At 44.5% G+C, this 15,536-nt stretch overlaps 1 protein-coding gene across 1 annotated transcript in view; it reads left to right on the top strand.

Annotated features, from left to right (window-relative positions):
• The window catches only part of LOC141272073 (oocyte zinc finger protein XlCOF8.4-like), a 40,949-nt gene that overhangs the window by 7,454 nt on the left and 17,959 nt on the right, over positions 1-15,536 (top strand). The window contains exons 2-5 of the mRNA XM_073682384.1: positions 10,278-10,426; positions 10,556-10,723; positions 10,807-10,930; positions 11,014-11,111. Of these exons, the coding sequence (XP_073538485.1) occupies positions 10,349-10,426; positions 10,556-10,723; positions 10,807-10,930; positions 11,014-11,111 (468 nt within the window). The 5' untranslated portion in view covers positions 10,278-10,348. The remainder of the gene's footprint in view (positions 1-10,277; positions 10,427-10,555; positions 10,724-10,806; positions 10,931-11,013; positions 11,112-15,536) is intronic.

Genomic DNA, 15,536 nt, shown 5'->3' with positions numbered 1-15,536 from the left:
AAGAGCATGGGAGCTGTATGTGGGAGAGGGCAGGAGAGAGGGGCAGATGTGGATAAGTGGTGATGGAGGGGGAAATGGGGGGGTGAATGTGGATGAAATAAGCAAACAAGAATATGGACGCAGGAATAAAGTACATAGAAGAGAGTACAAAGTGGGGGTTACCTGACTCCTGACCTGAATGACTGTCATTGAAATGACTGTTAGACACTTGTCGAATAGGACACTTTGCTGAAGATGAGACGTGCATGCACCACACACCGTGTGCACCCCTTATGATGCAGCATCTAGATATATATCTATATATATATCTAAACATGATGCATCTAGATATATATCTAGACATGATTTGGATGAAACCTCCGAGGGGTCCATTCACTATAATGAGGCAGGGTTACTCTGGACTCCATCTGGCCTCTGTTCAGCTATGTCCTTCTTTTCAGATGTGCACAAAACTGTGGCTAACCATGCTCTTATGCACGCCTAAAAAGACGGACACTACAGCATCACAGGCCAGGCTTCATCCACCGTGTCTCCATCTGCCTCATTATAGGGAATCTTCCACCGGGGGTCCTGTTTGAATCATGTATTTCAGAGATTTACATGGAAACCCCAGTGTAAGCGCTCAGTGCAGAGCACAGGATAAATGTGCGCCGAGCCTTACTGTCTCTAGACGGCAGAATGAACACTAGCACTCCAAACATGAAAGAGAGATTTATCCAGCACAAAATCCAGGGAGTTAATTAAAAACTTGAAATTTATTTAAACATGATTAAAAAGAGTACATGTTAAAAATGCTCTAAACAGCATGCTACCTATCATTTTTTTAACATGTAGTCTTTTTAAAGTGCTAGTTTTTTCCTTGCTGGCAGTGCAAGGGCTAATCTGTTCAATTGAAGCTCCTGGAGCTTTCCTACTTGGATTATTTCAGCTGTTCAGTGGTGGACACTCCCCTCTGCTATACAGTGCCTACAAGTAGTATTCAACCCCCTGCAGATTTAGCTGGTTTGATAAGATGCAAATAAGTTAGAGCCTTCAAACTGCAAACGAGAGTAGGTTTTATGAACAGAAGCATAAATCTTACAAACCAAAAAGTTATGTTGCTCAGTTGAATTTTATTAAATTTTAAACATAAAAGTGTGGGTCAATTATTATACAACCCCTATGTTTAATATTTTGTGGAATAACCCTTGTTTGCAATTACAGCTAATAATCGTCTTTTATAAGACCTGATCAGGCCGGCACAGGTCTGTGGAGTTATCTTGGCCCACTCCTCCATGCAGATCTTCTCCAAGTTATCTAGGTTCTTTGGGTGTCTCATGTGGACTTTATTCTTGAGCTCCTTCCACAAGTTTTCAATTGGGTTAAGGTCAGGAGACTGACTAGGCCACTCCAACACCTTGACTTTTTCCCTATTGAACCAGGCCTTGGTTTTCTTGGCTGTGTGCTTTGGGTCGTTGTCTTGTTGGAAGATGAAATTACTACCCATCTTAAGATCCTTGATGGAGAAGCGGAGGTTCTTGGCCAAAATCTCCAGGTAGGCCGTGCTATCCATCTTCCCATGGATGCGGACCAGATGGCCAGGCCCCTTGGCAGAGAAATAGCCCCACAGCATGATGCTGCCACCACCATGCTTGACTGTAGGGATGGTATTCTTGGGGTTGTATGCAGTGCCATCCAGTCTCCAAACGTCACGTGTGTGGTTGGCACCAAAGATCTCGATCTTGGTCTCATCAGACCATAGAACCTTGAACCAGTCTGTCTCAGAGTCCTCCAAGTGATCATGAGCAAACTGTAGACGAGCCTTGACATGACGCTTTGAAAGTAAAGGTACCTTACGGGCTCGTCTGGAACGGAGACCATTGCGGTGGAGTACGTTACTTATGGTATTTACTGAAACCAATGGGTTAACCTTGACTCTTCGGACAAGCCTGGCCTCGGCACGGGAGGACACTTTCAAAGGCTGTCCTGGCCGTGGAAGGCTAACAGTAGTTCCATAAGCCTTCCACTTACGGATGATGCTCCCAACAGTGGAGACAGGTAGGCCCAACTCCTTGGAAAGGGTTTTGTACCCCTTGCCAGCCTTGTGACCCTCCACGATCTTGTCTCTGATGGCCTTGGAATGCTCCTTTGTCTTTCCCATGTTGACCATGTCTGAGTGCTGTTCACAAGTTTGGGGAGGATCTTAAATAGTCAGAAAAGGCTGGCAAAAGAGATCTTTAATCCACACATGTGAAGTTCATTATTCTTGGTGCCTGAACTACTTCTTAATACATTAGGGGGACCAAACAGAATTCTTGTGGTTTGAGGGGTTGAATAATAAATGACACTCTGAATTAACTTTTTACGTTTTAAAAAAAACAAAAAACAAAAAAAAAATTTGCTGCAGTGCATTTCCCACTTCCAGGCTGATCTACAGTACAAATGTCACAATGCCAAGTTAATTCCGCATGTGTCAACCAGCTAAATCTGCAGGGGGTTGAATACTACTTGTAGGCACTGTATATGCTCGCCTCTGGCACTTAGAGATTGCCGATGTTAGTTCTAACTGCCTGGCTCTGGAGTTAGGTGTTGTTTGTGGTTGGAGTTGGCATTTGCAGATTGTTGCATGGAGTTTGGTCTTTGTGCAGATCCTCATCCTCTCCTATTTGGTGTCTCCTTCCTTTAACTCCCCTATGTCCCACTTAGTTGTTTGGTGACTGTATTTTGTATGATTGGCATTTTCATTTAACCCTGTCTGTCTTCTCCTGGTTTGTCTGGTTAGTGTATTCCTATACACTTCAGCTTCCCACTACCCTGGGTGGGGGAGGGGACAGATAAGGGTTGATATAGGAGCATAGCAAGGCACATGAACCCGATGTCTCCACCTTCAGGAGTAATCCAGGTGACAGGGATAGACTAAGGCGCCTCTAGTTCTAGGGACCTGGTTGGCGCCCATAGTCCCAACACAGTCATGACCGCACCCCCCATAGTCCTCCATATAGTATTAAGCACTCCCCATAGTCCTCCATATAGTAAAATGGACCGCATAGTCATCCATACAGTATAATAGACCCCCATAGTACTGCATATAGTATAGTGCACCCCCTATAGTCCTCCATACAGTATAATGGACCTCCATAGTCCTTCATGTTGTGTAATGCACCCCCCATAGTCCTCCATATTGTACAAAACCCCCACCAAAGTCCTGCATACAGTGTTATGGCCACCACAATGTGCTCACTGATTTAAAAAAAAATACAATACTCACCTCTCCTCCTTGTTCCTCCGCTGCTCCGGTCTCTGCAGCGAGGGTTCTGAAACGCTGGACTTCTCAGCGCAGTGACATCATCGTTCCTGTAGTGACATCAGACGCAGAGGAAGAATGATTGACAAGGGATCATCAGCTGACGCTCCCTTCTCCATCATTGCTTTCAACTGTATCGGCATCCAGGGGGTGGATATATATATTTCAGATTTTAAAATCAGTTTTCAAGCTGGTGCGATAAAATATTCTAATTTACTAAGATAAATGACTTTTGTGTTTTCATTGGCTGTAAGCCATAATCATCAACATTAACAGAAATAAACACTTGAAATAGATCACTCTGTTTGTAATGACTCTATATAATATGAGTTTCACTTTTTGTATTGAAGAACTGAAATAAATTAACTTTTTGATGATATCGTAAATTTGCAAGAAGCACCTTTGTATATGTCACGGGTGTGTCAGAGGTGACAGACAGTCACCCTGCAGTTGGTTGCAGGAGATCTCTACGTTTGGCATTACAGACATCTTCTTAGAGACTCTAGGACCCAGCGGCTACCTTCCTCTGGCTAATTAACACCCAGCCTGGGTGTAGAAGTACCTGCTGTGTTTCAGAGGGAGGTGCCGGCGATATTCATTACTCCTTGTGAAGGCTTTAGCAACAGCAGTATTTCGTCCGCTCTGAAGCTTGAGGACGTGTGCGCATTTGTCTGGAGTTCGTCTAAAGCTAAGCAATTTCCCCGTTTGTCCACTCCTGTTGTGTTTAGTGTAGATCGACTAGTGCTCATCTCCTCTCTTCCCTAGCCTTAGCTATACGCCAGGGAAAGACAGGGCGAGGCATGCATGCAGCTATTGGTGAAGAGCCAATACAGAGACGTTAGGGGAGACAGGGTGACGCTAGATCTACCTAGGAGATCTCCACTTCCCCCCTTTCCCTAGAGTCTGGGCTCCCTTTCCCTCTTCCCTTTTGTGTTGCACTAAGTCTTTCCCACACCTTGCGTGACAATACGAGTATATGTGTTGTGACAAAGTCACTGGCAGATTACTGGAGGGGAGATATGTTTCATTGAGGCTGTTGGCTTCAGTGATATGAAACATGGAAGTCTTCTCCTGCATAGTAGGTGCAGAGAGGGTTAAGCAGCCATATTTAGAAGGGCATGTTTTATAGGTGGATGGCTAAAGTGCGGGTGGGAGGCCATCCACCATATCTCCATCCCAGGGAATGGTCTGGGCTTTAAATAGCCAGCCTTTTGTCTCAGGTAGGATTCGGTATCTGGAAGTCTGCTCCAGAAAGAGGAGCTTGTGTTTCTTGGTGCTAATCTGAACCATGTGGTTTTTGGTAATCCTGAGTGTAATGCCGGTGTAAGGACTTTGCTGGACATTTTCTTATTTTGTTTTGCCGTTATGCCATATGGGCTATGTTTTTTTTTCATGAACTCTACATTGGTTTATGCCAATTAATAAACCAACGGAAAGTTTAAAGAGACAGTGTTCCATGTTTACCTCCATGAACAGCTGAGTGAGCGGATCAACCATAGTGTGTACAAATATAAAATGTGCAATATGTGATCATGATTATGTGACTGTGTGATAATGAGACTGTGGATGTGATACTTGAGCAGTGAAAAAGAATAATATGTAGGGGACAGCTTTGTACATGCAGCTATGCAAAATACAGGATCCTAAATCAACTGAAGTGTAATAATATTTGGGCCCCCAACAATTAGGAAGTTCTCCCATATCCTACAGATGGGTGATAACTTTCAAACTTGAGAATACCCCGTTAATGGTCTAGATGTTATGATCTGCAACATGAACTAAGGAAAGATAGGGGAAAGCTGTCCCTACAGTAAGACTAAGCTGAATCCCTATGATGTAGCGGGCTGCCTGTTCCTAGTGAACAGACCCGCCTTAGTCCTCGGCTAGTCTGAACGAAGACCTATAGAATTAAGGGAGGGGTCCCTAAAAGAACTAAGGACTGGGACAAAAATGTGACACTTCCTAAACAGAAGTTGTTGCAGAACACAAAAGACAAACTGACAAAAAGTACTAGAGGTCCCAGAGGACCAAGCAAACTTGACAGAGAAAGGCACAGAAGCACCAGACTAGAGAAACAGTCAAACACTGAAGTCCAGCACAGCCAGAAGGGCGGAGCTGGAATATAATGGCAGATGGTCACATGACCGCAAAACACAAGATGGAAAAAACAAACAGGAGGGTTCTAACAGTACCCCCTCTTTTATGAGGATCCTCCGGATCCTCCAGGCCCAGGCCTATCCGGAAACCTCCTGTGGAAAGCTTTAACAAGCCTAGGAGCAGAGACATCATCCGTCCTTACCCAGGAGTTGTCTTCGGGACCGAAACCCTTCCAGGAGACAAGGTACTGTAATCTCCCTCTATGCCATCTAGAAATCAAGATACGAGAAATTTCATATTCGCCGTCTTCCACCACAGGAGGAACTGTGACAGTGGCGTCCCTATCAGATACGTCAGCCTTTTTCAACAAGGAAACATGAAACACAGGATTAATTTTCCAGGAAGTAGGGACATCCAACCTAACAGCAGACAGGTTAACAACCTGAAGCACTTTAAATGGACCCACAAACTTAGGACCCAGTTTTTTAGAGGGAATTCTCAACCGCAGGTTCTTCGAGGACAACCAAACCATGTCACCTACAGTAAACAAAACCTCTTTACGTTTCCTGTCAAAATACTTCTTGGACTTCTTGTTAGCCTCTTGAAGGTTACAACGTACATTAGTCCAAACTCTCTCCAAATCACTGGAAAAATTCTCCTCCTCCGGCACCGCCGACCCCAATTTGGAGAACGAACCAAAAGACGGATGTCTCCCAGTACAACAAAAAAAAGGAGAACACCCAGCAGAGGAGGATGTATGATTGTTAAGAGCAAATTCTGCGAGAGGCAGAAACTCAGACCACACCTCTTGATTGTCCGCCACAAAACAACGCAAAAACTGTTCAACATCCTGGTTCTTTCTTTCAGTCTGTCCATTAGACTCAGGATGATAACCAGACAAAAATGACAAATGGACTCCCAACCTGTCACAAAAAGCATGCCAAAAGCGAGCCACAAACTGAGGTCCTCTATCAGAAACAATATCCGTAGGAACGCCATGGAGCTTGACAATCTCCTTAACAAATGCTTTAGCGAGTGTCTTGGCGCAGGGCAACTTAATGAATGGAACCAAATGACACATCTTACTAAAACGGTCCACGACCACCCAGATGACAGTAAAACCCTCGGACACAGGAAGATCAGTAATAAAATCCATAGTGAGATGCGTCCAAGGCGCACTAGGAACCTCCAGAGGACAAAGCAATCCCGCAGCAGGAGTATGTGAAGCCTTTGACCTAGCACACACAGTACACTGACGCACCCACTTGATGACTTCCTTCTGCCATCCAGGCCACCAAAAACTGCGACTGATAAGTCTCTTAGTCTCCGAAATTTCTGGATGACCTGCCAACCGAGACTCATGACACTCCGCAAACAAATCTCTCCTAAAGGCTCTAGGCACGAACAACTTCCCATGGGGAGTGTTAGATGGAGCATCATCTTGAGCTTTCAGAATCCCATTCTCCAAAACGGAGTCCAAAGCCGCCACCACAACTCCTTTCTGCAAAATGCTCTCGTCCTCCTCGGCACCGACCGCAGGAGAGAAGCTGCGAGATAAAGCATCGGCTTTAACATTCTTAGCACCAGGCATATAGGTAACAGAAAAATGAAACCGAGAAAAAAAAAGTGCCCACCTAGCTTGACGGGCATTCAAGCGCTTGGCAGCATCCAGATAGATCAAATTCTTATGATCTGTGAAAACCTGAACAGAAAATCTAGCGCCTTCCAAAAAATGACACCAATGTTCAAACGCGAGTTTAATAGCCAGCAACTCCCGATTTCCAACATCATAATTCAGTTCGGTTTCTGAAAATTTTTTCGAAAAGAAGGCATAAGGATGTACTCCACCCTTGTTCTCCTGAGACAAAACTGCTCCGACCCCCACCAATGAAGCATCGACCTTGACCAAAAAGGCTTGGTCTCATCAGGCTGCATAAGGATAGGGGCAGAACTGAACCTCTCTTTGAGATACTCAAACGCTTCAATGGTCTCAGTAGTCCACTGGGCCGTATTCGCACCTTTCCTGGTGAGATCGGTTAGAGGTTTAACAATTACAGAAAAATGATTAATGAATTTTCTGTAATAATTGGCAAAACCCAAAAATCTCTGCATAGATTTCAAACCAATAGGCCTAGGCCATTCCTGCACAGCCTGAACCTTCACAGGGTTCATCTCAAAGCCCTCGCTGGAGACAATGTAGCCCAAAAAACGAATTTTCTGCACAGCGAACTCACATTTCTCCAGCTTAGCAAAGAGTGAATTATCACTCAATAACTGCAAAACTTCACATACACTCTGTCAATGGGACTCTAGATCTGGTGAATAAATCAAAATGTCATCCAAATACACAACCACATTCTTACCAATCAAAGGTCTCAGGATGTCATTAATAAGGTTCTGAAAAAATGCAGGTGCATTGGTAAGACCAAAAGGCATCACCAGATTCTCAAAATGACCTACCGGGGTGTTAAAAGCAGTTTTCCATTCATCACCCTCCTTCACACGTAACAAATTGTATGCCCCCCGGAGATCAATTTTGGAGAACCACTTGGCTCCCACTAACTGGTTAAACAAGTCAGGAATTAACGGCAATGGGTAGGAATTGTGTAAGGTAATCTTATTAATTTCACGAAAATCCAGACATGGAGGTAAACCGCCGTCCTTTTTTTTAACAAAGAAGAATCCAACTACCACAGGCGACTTAGAAGGTCTAATGTGACCAGCAGCCAGGCTAGTCTGTATGTACTCCTCCAAGGCCTTTCTTTCAGGGATAGTCAGATTAAACAAGTGACTTTTGGGAAGAGTAGCACCCGGAACAAACTCAATGGCGCAATCATAATCCCTATGAGGAGGTAAAACTTGCGACTTCTCCTCCGAAAAAAAACTCCAAAAATTTTGAATAGCTACCGGTAATTCCCCTTTTTCCATAGCCGCAATGCGACCATTACAACATTTATCATAGCACTTCGGACTCCAAGACTTAATCACATTAGTGGACCAGCTCAATAAAGGATTGTGCAGTCTTAACCAAGGCAATCCTAGAACACCTGGAGAGGGCAAATTATCCAAAACAACCAAGTCCAAAATTTCTTGGTGAACTCCATTGATAGTGAAGGGAAATGCAGCAGTCTTGTGAGTAATACATTTCAAAGGAGTGTTATCAATTGCAACCACAGAAATAGGTGATGACAAAGGTTTGGATTTCAATTTAAGGTTTTCCAACAACCCTTTATCAATCACATTAAGTGTTGAACCACAATCTACAAATACCTGAAATTCAATGAAATCTCCCTGCAAAGTAGTACTCCCAGAAAGAAATACTCCTGAAGAGCATAAACAAGCTATACGGGCGTAACTGACCTTTTTTTTTTCTTTACTTAAAACGACTCTCACAATACTTAATCAAATTGTCAGCTTTACCACAATAAAGACACAATCCCTCGGCAAATCTCCGGTCTCGTTCCTGAGAGCGGAGTGACATCCCCCCAACCTCCATCGGTTCCCCGCCGTCAGAGCAGATTTTTTGGGGACTAGGACCTGACATTACAGGAGTCTTTACCTCATTGAGCCTGCACCTCAGTCTCCTGTCAATATGAACAGCTAACTGCATAGCTTCCTGCAGAGTCTCAGGTGCAGGTAATGCAATTAGCAAATCCTTAACCCTTTCACTCAGACCAGCAAGAAATAAACATCTCAGCGCCGGATCATTCCACTTAACTTCTGAAGCCCATCTCCTGAAGTGTGTGCAATAATTTTCAACATCATCTGACCCCTGATTCAAACGTCTAAGTTGTGATTCAGCAGATGAGATTCGATCAGGATCGTCATATAATAGCCCCACAGCAGGAAAAAATTCTTCAACAGACCTTAAACACGGATCATTAGGCTGGAGAGAAAAGGCCCACCCCTGTGGTTCATTGCACAAAAGTCACATAATAAAACCAATGTGCTGTGATTCATTCCCAGAGGATCTTGGTCTCAAACGAAAATATAACAAACAAGCATTTTTGAAGGAAAAAAAATCTTGCTGTTTACCATAAAAAACATCAGGCAGTCCTACCTTGGGTTCGACAAAATGCGCTCCAGAACAGCTGCTCACGTGTTGCTGAAGCTCGGCCACCTCAAGAGACAATCCCTGCAGGCGTTGAGCCAAATCCTGGACGGAAACAATACTGATCCCTGAATTTCTTTCCTTTTAGCTTTTGGGCTGGACTTACTGTTATGATCTGCAACATGAACTAAGGAAAGATAGGGGAAAGCTGTCCCTACAGTAAGACTAAGCTGAATCCCTATGATGTAGCGGGCTGCCTGTTCCTAGTGAACAGACCCGCTTTAGTCCACGGCTAGTCTGAACGAAGACCTATAGAATTAAGGGAGGAGTCCCTAAAAGAACTAAGGACTGGGACAAAAATGGGACACCTCCTAAACAGAAGTTGTTGCAGAACACACAAGATAAACTGACAAAAAGTACTAGAGGTCCCAGAGGACCAAGCAAACTTGACAGAGAAAGGCACAGAAGCACCAGGCTAGAGAAACAGTCAAACACTGAAGTCCAGCACAGCCAGAAGGGTGGAGCTGGAATATAAAGGCAGATGGTCACATGACTGCAAACCACAAGACAGAAAAAACTAACAGGAGGGTTCTAACACTAGATCAGTCTGTGTAAAGAGTCCATTACTGTGCTGCTTGTGTGTCAGTGTTTACTGTAGTTCCCATATCATGGCGGAGACTAAATGAAGGCCTGACTATAACAGTGACTGTAATTGGATTATGTTTTATATCGGGGGCAGGACGGGGCCATAGCTGGATGTAGTTATCAGGTGAAGCCGGTAACAGCTCCGGAGATTTCTTACTTGGGATGTTTATGATGTTACATAGTCATCTCCTCCCCATTCAGGTCCCTACAATATTGGATCCTCTCAGTGGAGATCTTCTATATAAGAGAATTTTCCTGATTGATCATCAAGGATGGATAGAGACAGGGACAAGATGGCGGAGAGGATATTACACCTCACCCTAGAGATCCTCTTCCGGCTTACTGGAGAGGTGAGAGATTCTGATGACGTCACATTACATCATTCTTATCTATGGGAATAACAAATGGACAGAACTGGAGAGGTGAGGACTCTGGAAATGTCTGTAGTGAGATTTATTAATGTGTCTCTCCATGACCAGGATTACACAGTAGTGAAGAAGCGCTGTCAGGACCCTGTGTCTGAGGGATGGGGAAGACCCCTGATCCCAATCATGGGGCCTCCACCTCAACCCCTGATACATGAGGACATCAATGACCAGAAGATCCTAGAACTCGCCTACAAGATGATTGAGCTGCTGACTGGAGAGGTGACACTGCTGGGAATGCTGGGACATTATACAGTAACGCTATGAAGGGATAGGGGTGGTCATGGTATTATTGTATGTGTCAGGTTCCTATAAGGTGTCAGGATATCACCGTCCATTTCTCCAAGGAGGAGTGGGAGTATTTAGAAGGACACACAGATCTGTACAGGGACATCATGATGGAGGTTCCCCAGCCCCTCACATCACCAGGTAATAGACAGGACTAAATACACACGGCCTATAATTATCTGTATGTGAAGAATGAATTCAATCCCTATTTGTGTTTCCTACAGATCCATCCTGTAAGAGGACAACATCAGAGAGATGTCCCCGTCCTCTTCTTCCACAGGACTGTAAACAAGAAAATCCCAATGTTCCTCAGGATCATCAGGTAGATGGAGAGAAGGTGTCATGAGATCTCCCCTCTAATGTGTGGAAGCTGTGAAGGCCTTGTTTTAGCCACCAGTATATTTTACTGAATGGCCAATTTATTTGAGACATCTACTCTTTCCCAACTGGAGGTTCATTTTCTGGAAATTAGGCAGCAGCCCTTTCCCATCTGTAACTTATTAGACACATGACCCTCGATGTGCAATATGAAATGATCAGTTTTCAGAATGTGAAGATTAAGCAATCTGAATGACTTTGCACAAGGTCATCACTGCGAGATTATGGGGTTTTTACATACAATGATGTCAAGAGTATATTAAGAATGTTGTTAGAAAAGAAAAGCATCCAGTAATATTAGATCTTATGGATATAAGCAACTCCTCAACGAAGACATCAAGAATTGTTCTTAGAACAGTTGGTGCACAGTCATACAAATTGCAAATGAATGCTAATGTATCCGGATGCATTCATTATTCCTTTCACAATTGGGCTATTTCATCAGATGACCTGTTTCATTGCCATTGCTTTCCAACAAAACAGAAAGAAAAAATCTTCATTGGTCAAAAGAAAGCAACATTTATTTCACATAGCAGTGGAAAACATTTTCTGCACGGATGAGATTTCTGTTGTTGATGTGAGAGTCAGAATATTGTGCATGCAGAATGAATCCATGTTCACTTCTTATCAGGTATCAACATTTCTGACTGGTGGATTAATGGTGTGGAAAATATTGTCTGAGCACATCATGGGTCCCCCAACACCTGTGGATGGATGTTTGTATACTAGGGCTTACCTGAGTATTGTGTCCAACCGAATTCATCCCTTCATGTTAGCTGTTGACTCTACAGTAAAAGTACAATGATCCATGTCACAAGGGTCGTGTAGTCATGGATTGCTTCCAGTATAATGGACTTGAAACGTGGCACGGGGTGGTAGCCGAGGGCAAGGTCCTCGTCTCTGACGCTTCTGCAGGTTAAATGAAATTGGGGGTCCTGGCTGAGTGTGGGGACTTGCGCTGTGGGGGCACTACGCCATTGCAGGCTGCATGTTACCAATGACTTTGGTTGGCCAGGAACAGATGATTGACAGTTCAATGAGGGAGACCACCAGTCAAAAATAAACTTTTTACTAAACGATAATTTGGTGGAGATCATATACAGTAGATAGCGGGCACACAACTTTATGAATGGGTCCTTCACAATGCAGAGCATTTTACACACACAGATCCAATTCCTTCCTCTTTAGTCTCTTGTTCTATATCTTCGCCGTTCCTCTCTACTGCAGTCCAGTTAGCAAGAGTCCTATTCTCAACCCGCGGTCCTGTCTTCTTACACCTCTAAGGAACTATATTGCCAGTATGGCTGGTACTTAACTTTTCTGTCACTGACACCTTGGTACTTCTGTCCTGCGCAATCTCTTCATCTCCCATACTATGTTCCGTCTTGGCCCGTTACCTCTCTGAGTTATAAACTTTGGGCTGTACTGCTAAGCATCCTATCCAAGGACCTATTTCAGATCCATCACTCTGTTCTTCATTCACTTCTCCGCTTCCTTCCACTGGGATCTCGCTATCTCCTTTCATGGTCTCCTATCACGTTAGGGACACCCACGTCACGCAGCATTTCTCATTGATCGGACTTTAGGTATGCTTTTTACAGACACTGGGTCCTATGTGACATTCTGGCAAGAAACTCTCTGTCCCTTCACTCTATCCCCTCCCACTCTGGGTTAGTCGCAATCTTAACTTTAACTCTCCCTACCATCAGGCAACACACTATACCAACATCATTAACACATATCACAATTCACATTACACAATATAAGATTACACTTGATCTTCAAGGGGGATTGTGGGCAGTATGTCCATCTCCTAACAGTCGCATGGACCAAGGTGTTGCACTGTGACCCTAAACACCAGTGAAACGGGTTCCTTAGAGTGTGTGTTGTTCAGTTCTGCAGATGTTTTCCTCTATGTCCGCATATACTCAGATGAGACAGACACCCCAGATATAATCTATAGACAAGGGACGATTCTGTTAGTTATGAAAATAAACTGAATTTTACTGATTAACTTGATGTAACAGATACAGTATATAGAAAGAATAGCATGTACATAACTTGTCAATCACATCATCTGTTTCCAACACAGGCACATACTGAATGGTTTCACGTGATGGGGCATAACTTATACAGTATCCATCAGTTACATTCATTAGTTGTCTCCATCTTTCCTGATGGCTCTTTCCTTTCCTTCTTCCTGCTGCCTCCCAGTGTATGATCTGTGCCCTGACTTGGCTATCTAGACTTATTTCTATAAACTCCAAGTCTGTGTTATACATAGCCTTTCTCCTTACTTTCTTAGTTTGCACATAAACCCTTGGATACCTTTCTGGACCCCGTCTCACTGCCACTAGAGATGCTCTTTCCTCATCAAATCTCTGACCCGGTCCCAGGTCTTACCAGCTGTTCTCCATTTTCTCAGCCATGTGTCAGTATTAGGATCAGTTTAGAAGCTCAATATCCTGTTCCAGCTTTCTCCTTGCTTCTCAGTCTTTCGATTCTTCTCTTTTTAACTCTCAATCTACAACTGAGCTCTAAGGCTGTGTGCCCACGATGCGTTTTTTAAGCGTTTCCGCAGCGGCAAAAACACTGCAGAAATGCTTAAAAAACGCATGGTAGAAGGGCAGCAATGTTCCCCAATGATAATCCGCATGTGCTGTGCACATGCTGCGGAAATTTCCGTTGCGGATTATCATTGCGGAAAAAAACGCAGCACTACCAATTATTTTGTGGAAGCGCTGTGTTTTCGCTGCCATTGACTTGCATTAGAATGCAAGTATTCCACTTCACTAGATAAGCACATGCGGAATACATGCGTTCAATGTGCGGATGGCACCCAGGTGTGGAGGAGAGGAGACTTTCCTCCGGACCCGGGTACCATAGAACCTGTAAAAAAAAAGAATAAAATAAAAAATAAATATTATACTTACATTCTGACGGCCCGCGCTGCGCTCGTCCTCCCTTGCCGGCAGATCGCGATGGACTGGAGGACCTGCGCTGACGTCATAGTCATGTGACGGGTCACGCGATGCTGATGTCTGCAGGTCCTTCAGTGTACCGCGATCTGCCGGCAGCCAGGAAGGTAAGTATAGATTTATTTTTTTATTTTTAAACATTCTTTCAGTCACACTATATAAATCCATGCCGTTTGCATGGATTTATGTAGTGTGTCCACTGACCAAGTTGACAAGCACTTTCCAAGTGATGCTAAAATCGTTTGGAAAGCGCTTGTCAACCCGCATGCGGAAATGCAAGTGAAGAACGCTTCACATCCCCTTGTCCCTGGCAGGAAAACGCATGTACAATCCGCATGTACAATCCACATGTACAATCCGCATGCATTTTTTCTGCTAGGGAGATGCAGAAACGCTCAGAAAAAAATCCGGAGCATTTCTGCATCGTGGGCACATAGCCTAACAGCACCCAGGGGTCTATTTATAGAGTAAACTTCTCCCCTTCTACTAGATTTTTCCGCAAACCTAATATCATTCCTCAAGTGCCAACAATGAGCAATAGATGGAGCCCAACCTCACTCTACAGAGCCCCACATAGGAAATGTGCACTACAACTACAGTCTATTGTATGTACAGTGAACCATCTAGAAACATCTCCAAAGACTTCCCCCAGCTGCAGGGCTGACCCTCTGTAACTCTCCTGTGCCCAGCTGCAGGGCTGACCCTCTGTAACTCTCCCCTGCCCAGCTGCAGGGCTGACCCTCTGTAACTCTCTCCTGCCCAGCTGCAGGGCTGACCCTCTGTAACTCTCTCCTGCCCAGCTGCAGGGCTGACCCTCTGTAACTCTCCCCTGCCCAGCTGCAGGGCTGACCCTCTGTAACTCTCTCCTGCCCAGCTGCAGGGCTGACCCTCTGTACCTCTCTCCTGCCCAGCTGCAGGGCTGAATCTCTGTAACTCTCTCCTGCCCAGCTGCAAGGCTGACCCTCTGTAACTCTCTCCTGCCCAGTTGCAGGGCATACCCTCTGTAACTCTCCCCTGCCCAGCTGCAGGGCTGACCCTCTAACTCTCCCCCTGCCCAGCTGCAGGGCTGACCCTCTGTAACTTTCTCCTGCCCAGCTCCAGGGTTGACCCTCTGTAACTCTCCCCTTCCCAGCTGCCTACAGTTCATAATTTCTACATAAATGGGATACATTAAACCATAGCATTAACCATATAATTACGGCACTTTTCATCAATGTTCTGTAATAACAGTAGATCCCGCAGCATCACAAATATACCTTTATGTCACACAGCAATTTATTTCAGAGATACCCAGCATCTTCCATTCCTTTACACCAGGAACATGGCAGTCATTTTTATTGATTCCTCGGCTTTCATAGTCCTTCAATCTTAATCCTATGGGGTGACAAACC

Source organism: Phyllobates terribilis, unplaced genomic scaffold (genome assembly GCF_046119375.1).
Source record: "Phyllobates terribilis strain yellow unplaced genomic scaffold, ASM4611937v1 Scaffold_5__5_contigs__length_657084704, whole genome shotgun sequence".
In the NCBI taxonomy this organism is placed as follows: Eukaryota; Metazoa; Chordata; class Amphibia; order Anura; family Dendrobatidae; genus Phyllobates; species Phyllobates terribilis.
Note: the sequence above shows the minus strand (reverse complement) of the source record. Positions and strands in the feature narration are given on the sequence as shown.